We start from the raw sequence: 6553 nt of genomic DNA, 5'->3' as shown, positions 1-6553 counted from the left end.
TAGCATGATAAAAAATAACAAATTGCTTAAGTTGTAAATTATTATGCAACAACTTGCACAAAATAAAAATATAATGTAAATACCAATTGATTATGGAAAAAAAATGGGAAGCCTGCACTTATTCTCACAGAGGTTGAAACCGGTACTCTCGCATCCTCTTGGCGTTTTTCTTTAGTGGAGAAATTTCTTTATGACCACCCAAAACTGGAGATTATAAGGAAGGAGTTTGATGCTATGAAACTATTGGGCAGTTGGAACATTGGCCTACTTGACGGTAGACATATACATATTCTCTCGAAAAGCTATCAAATTGACAATCGTTTTATGAAAATTCTGAAGTGGACTATCGGTTTTGATCCAAAAGCGAAGTCCCCTATCATTCCTGTTTGGATAATGTTTTCGGGGTTAAAATTACATCTGTTCAACATTGAAATCCTCTACTTGTTAGCAACTACTTACGATAAGTCTCTCAAGGTGGATAGTCCTATGCTTGCTGTCACTAGACCCTCTGTGGCTTGTAACCCTCTGTTGCTTGTGTGTTAGTTGAGAGAGATATCACTCAACCAGCTCCGGATGAGGTTTGGATTAGAACCACTTTCAACGGGTATTGACAATATTGGCAAAAGGTAATGGAACCACATCCTCCTTATTGCTCTCATTGTAGTATGTTTGGCCACAACTCTACTATTTGTTATCTTTTGCATCCTTATCTAAAGCCGAATATCGCTAAAGAACAGCTACCTACTATCCCTGTTGAGCAGATGCAACCCGATTCCCTTCCCAACTCCGCAGTTCCTGAAGAAAAACATATTGTAGCTACAGATCCAGTTGTGCTCATACCAACCACTATTATTGAAAATGATTCACTTACACGCCAAGACACACGAGAGTGCTCGGAGTGCTCATTTGATCTAATAACACATCAGCCGGTACATGTACTTGCTTCTAATGTCCAACAATCTGCACATCTCCAGCACACTTTAGACCAAAATCAGACGAGCCAATCTTCGAAAGAGGAATGACAGGTCTATTCCAGGAGGAAGAAAAAGAATGGAGGCCGACTCCAGCTCAGAAACATATTGGATGATACAGTAATTACTACTGACAATGACAATCATCTTATCAACTTATTAGCTTGCTCCTTTCCTAGAACCAGAGGCAGAGACAAAACCAAATTGGGTTGCTCTTTAACCACCTGTTACTATGTATTTATGCATTTATAGGTTTTTTTTTTCGTTGTCTCTAATGTACTTTTCAGTATTTTCTAGGTGTGAGCAGGGTACTATTTTTGGGCCCTATCTTTCTTTAATCACCTGTTATTATGTATTTATGCATTTATAGGTTTTTTTTTTCTTTATGTCTCTAATGTACTTTTCAGTATTTTCTAGTTGTGGAACCCCTTATAGTTTTGGTGTGAGCAGGGTACTATTTTTGGGCCCTATCTTTCTTTCTAGTTAATATATTAGCCTTTAGAACCAACTGGATCTGTAGTAATTACATTTAGAACTTGTATTCTTAAAAGCCTAAGATGAGACCAAATTAGGTCACTCGACTATAGAACCACTTGTTTTTTTTTTCACTCGATTAAAATAATAATCAAAGTAATATTTGATGGGCTAAAAATTTTATTGGGATAAGTAACTCTATTGTATGATTCAAAAAAAATAAATAAATAAATTATATATCTTTATTTTATCACAAATAATATTTATTTCTAATCGTAGACTTGACTAATATAGTGCATAAATTTTAAAGCAAGTTCGGCTTTGTAATTACGTAAGTAAAATATGGTCTTAAGCAGTAAGTTTACCTTCAAATGAGAAATAAAATGCTTTATTTAAATGTCAAACATTTAATGTATTATGATGAGCCAACTATCTGTATCAAAAACTTTTTTTCTTCTTATTTTTTCTTATATAGATTAACTGTTGGAGATGACCTACATATAGAACAGTGAAAATTCTAATGAAATGAGTCTCTGTAGGAACAAAATGACAGCCTAGGGTCTTAATTCAAGAAAGTTGATGCAATACCACATAGCCTTGAATTGATGGATCATTAATACTCTCAATTATTGAAAGTTCGTATGATATAGTCCGGTCTTGAATCAAGGAAAACTTTTTCAATGATTATTATGGTCAATTAGCCAAGTGGCAAACTAACGATATGAATGTATCAAAACATATATAAACATCATATCATTTTAATAGATTTTTTTTTATTCTTAGTATCATTATCATAAGCTTGTGAAATTATTTTGTATTGTTATACACCTTTTATTAATTATTTTGATTGAAACGTGTCAATATAAAATATGACATATAAAATTCAACTTTTGGATATTTAATTATGCTTCATATTATGAAGCAAATCGTAAAACTAAACTAACTTAACTATCATAAATTTATTTAGAATAGGTGATTGTATAAAGGTTTAATAACTATACTGACAACAATAGATGCTAATGATATGCTAGATATGAATCCATCTTATAAACATTAGATATGCTAACCATTTGCTTCTAATATTGGAGATTGAGTATCACGTTGTAGGATTTTTTTTGAGACATTTTCTATTTATATTTTTTTGAGAACTTGCTCTTTCGTAAATAATCTAATTAAAATATTGATTTCATAAACATAATAAATTCCTAAATCAATAAGTAGTAAATAAACCAATTAACCTCAATTAATATTTGTATCTCGAAAGAATTCTTCATTTAAGCCTTTCAGCTTATCAATAGAAAACAAACTCTATTTATGGAGGAACTACAGAAAATCAGAATTCTTACCTAAATTTCTAACTTTACTCTTTCATTCCTTCTTCTCCTTCTCTTTATTTTCTCCTCTTCTTTTTTTCTTCTTATATTCTTTCATCTTCTTTTTTTTTTGTCTTCTCTATTTTTTTTTTAACCCGAGTTTTTGTACTCTGGATACTGCCTCCAGGTATATATATATATATATATATATATATATATATATGTGCGTGTGTGTGTAACTAATAACTTATTTTAATCCATCAAATTAACCAGAAAAATAATTCTACTGAGACGTTAATTAATAATTTTTAATATACTTATTGATTTATACAAACTTTGTATATTAAAATTACCAAATTAAAATATAGTAGTTTATAAAAATATGTTTTTTTTTTTTTTGGAATGTGTGAAACATGGGGGATTATTTTCAAGAGGAATGCTCTATACTTTCTTTGACATTTTTGGGTATTAAAGGTTCATAATGACCTGATTGCTTTTAGCTACTTTTATTGATTCCATGTATAAATAATTTTCCATGAATTTGATATTTTCAAAATAAAACAGCCTTCAGATTGTTATTGCTTATTGAATCGGAAAATGTCATTGGCTTTTCAAATTTGACGGCAGTTGTGTGGCGATGTCCAATAATTGGAAAGTTGATTTTTTTTCTTTCTGTTTCTTTATTTCTACCATTACCAGTATTAGAAGGAAATGCATTCTCAATTTTGTGTGGTATTAGATATGGCTATCATGCATTACAAAGGTTGTAAGCATCCTTTTGTGGCACTGGCCTGGATTTTCTTATTCAAGTCATATATAATAGGAGCGCTTTTCCTCGAGTTATCTTCGTAATGATCTCGCCTGATAAAGCTATTAGCCTCAGAACTTGTACTTCCGGTTAAGTATCAATATAGCTAAAGATTGATTGATATACTGTGCACAATCTTTTATAATTTTTTCAAATTTTTTTAAAATTTTGTTAGATGATGATTTCATTTTAGTAGCTTATTAAGCTGATATGTTTATGATTGATTTGTTGACCTTATTAGCTTGATCATATTCTAATTTTGGCTGAACCTTGTGGTCTAGAGGTCTCTGTTTTCATGTTTTTTAGAATGAAGTGCTGGTTTTGGGTTGGAAGTCGACCAGTTGATCTTAGGACTTACATAATCACAAAATCTATTCTTATTTAGTAAACTTTGTCATGTGACTCCTAATTGTGGTTAAGAGTCATGCTATTGTTTAAAAAACAATTTCATTTACAAACTTAGACGTGATCATTTACAAATCTCCATTCTCTTGATGCCTGTGGCGAAGTATATTTATTTTGATCTATTCATTTAGTTTATGTATTGCTCCTTTTTTCTTTCAGTCTACATTTTATTGACATACCTATAAGTTTTAATTTGCACATCCTAGTGTTTCAAATTACCGAACAGTATTAGCTTGATGCATCTTTAATTTGCTCTTTTAGACTTTTAATTCTGTTTTCAGATTTTGGGTCCACGTCTTGGATATTTGCCTTTGTTGGTGACCGTTGTAAAACCTCACTTCAATGACACTTTGCCACCTGGTGTTGACTCAGTTTGGTTTGAATATAAAGGTTTGCCTCTTAAATGGTATGTTTATCACTTGTTCTTGTATTAACCTTGATTTGTTTCCTTGTTTTTTTTTCTTTCATGCTCATTCTTAGTCGATTCCATATTATCAGTTGATCATTTGATGATAAGTGTAAGTTCAAATATTTACAGAAGGAGAAAAGCTGATGTTGTTGAAAGTTACTTTCAATTCTGTTCTAAAGCCGAGATTTACTTTGTTATCCCATTCCCCATGTCGGCTATCATACATTGTCGTTGAAACTTTCAATTCTGTTCTAAAGCCGAGATTTGCTTTGTTATCCCATTCCCCATGTCGGCTATCATACATCTCTGCATGTTTATAAACATGAAAAACGTGTTGGTGCAGCACATTATCTTTTGCACATTGCCGGACATATCGTGATAGCCTGGTGGACAAGCTGAAGCTAACTGTCAAACTAGGCTGCACAATGCACAACCTCTCTGATTATTTGGTGCATTATGAACGTGCGAATTCCTCTTTTGACAAAATTGAAGTATTGATTAAACAAGTTTCTTCATAAACTGTCCATTTCATCTCTCTGATCCTATTTTGTGGTTTATTTCTGTTAAAATGCTCCATTCCTCCGTACATGTATTTTTTTTGTGGGTCCAAAAGTTTGTACCTAAATCTCCAAAGAGTTTGCTTATTCCTAGTCAAATTTTTAGATAGTTATTGCGGCTTTTTACATGAGGCACAACCCATAGATTCTACCCCTATTTGTGGAATTTTAAGTACTAATTTTATGCTTCCCATAGGCGCAAGTCTAAATGGTTTATTACCTCTCACAGTGACAAGAAAGAACTTTAGATTAAGGCTATCCGTTAGACATTAAGTGCTTTGTGTATGACCAAGGTTCAAGTTAACCTAGAATGATGTAACCATGAAATTTTGTTCGTCTCATCATGATTCCCCCTCCTCCCACCACATCCACTTTAAACCGAAGGTGGTAAATTTCTCTAATATAAAACAAACTGGTATTTTGCGATGAACTACTAAATTAGTGGGGCCTCGGTCTTAATTGCTCATCTTTGGTGTCATTTAGTCGCTCTCATCTTTGGTGTCATTTAGTCGCAAAATCATGTTGTTAAAGAACATGTTCCTTGTCTGTAGTTGTCACGACCCAACTTAGAGATTTGAAATGCCAAGGCGGGAACTGTCACGACTCAGCCTGGGGCTTGAAATTAACCAAAATAGGAACAGACAATTGGATGATAGAAATTAAATCCTTACTATTCTGTTTCTATTACTAACAATTTAATATTCAAATATTCATGAAAGTGCCACTAAAGAAAATAATTTAATTGACAAATAGAAATCTGTACATTTCTGGTTGTTATTCTCGCTTACTATACATATTTGCTTCTCTTCTATTCATCTTATTCAAAAACTTAAAATCTAAAAAATATTTAGACAATATAATATGTTATCTAAAGATATTTCAAGAGTAATCAAATTTTTAAACTACAATAATTCAATAAAAAGAAAATAATGTATGATGGTCTTTCATATCTCTATAAGAAATTTTGGAATATGCCAATCTTTTATATTTCTATAAGAAATCTTTGATGCATGTATCAATGACTTTTACTCAATGAAAATACTAACATCTTCCATATGCATTTACTTTTAATTTTTTTTTACTTCATACTCATTACATACACATTCGTTTCTTTGAGGATCACCATCAACAAAATCTAACACGCCCTTGACCGATATTATTCTGTCTTCATAATTGTTAGTGATCTAAGCATCATAATTTTTTTGAGGTGGAAGAGTCCCCTCTTGCCCCTGACCGATATTCTCACATTAACACAATGGTTAGTGATATAAACATCACAATTATTTGGAGCGGTGAGCCCTGAGCCCTATCTACTATCCCGTAGTCAATATTTTCTCGTAGGCAAAATGGTTAGTGATCTAAAAATCACAATTGTTTGGGGTGGTAGAAAAACTATGCGTGCTGGTACATTGCATCCCCTGCTTGCACCATTGGGGGATGAACTCCTCTTAACATGCACATGCAAATATACGAGCTTTCACATATAAATAATTTTATTCTTCATAACATATATTTTTCTGAGACATTTATTTATCTACTAACATGCATATTTATTTTGCTGTAACTAATCATACATATCTCTCGTATCATACATATCTCTCATATTATTCATATTT

At 32.0% G+C, this 6553-nt stretch overlaps 1 protein-coding gene across 2 annotated transcripts in view; it reads left to right on the top strand.

Annotated features, from left to right (window-relative positions):
* LOC110021131 (autophagy protein 5-like) overlaps positions 1 to 6553 on the top strand; it is a 32767-nt gene that overhangs the window by 5508 nt on the left and 20706 nt on the right. For both annotated transcript variants that reach the window (XM_020719485.1, XM_020719486.1), the window contains exon 2: positions 4253 to 4377. In XM_020719485.1, the coding sequence (XP_020575144.1) occupies positions 4253 to 4377 (125 nt within the window). The remainder of the gene's footprint in view (positions 1 to 4252; positions 4378 to 6553) is intronic.

Source organism: Phalaenopsis equestris, unplaced genomic scaffold (genome assembly GCF_001263595.1).
Source record: "Phalaenopsis equestris unplaced genomic scaffold, ASM126359v1 Scaffold000122, whole genome shotgun sequence".
Taxonomy (NCBI): domain Eukaryota; kingdom Viridiplantae; phylum Streptophyta; class Magnoliopsida; order Asparagales; family Orchidaceae; genus Phalaenopsis; species Phalaenopsis equestris.
The sequence above is the reverse complement of the archived record's forward strand: the minus strand, read 5'-3'. Positions and strand labels throughout refer to the sequence as shown.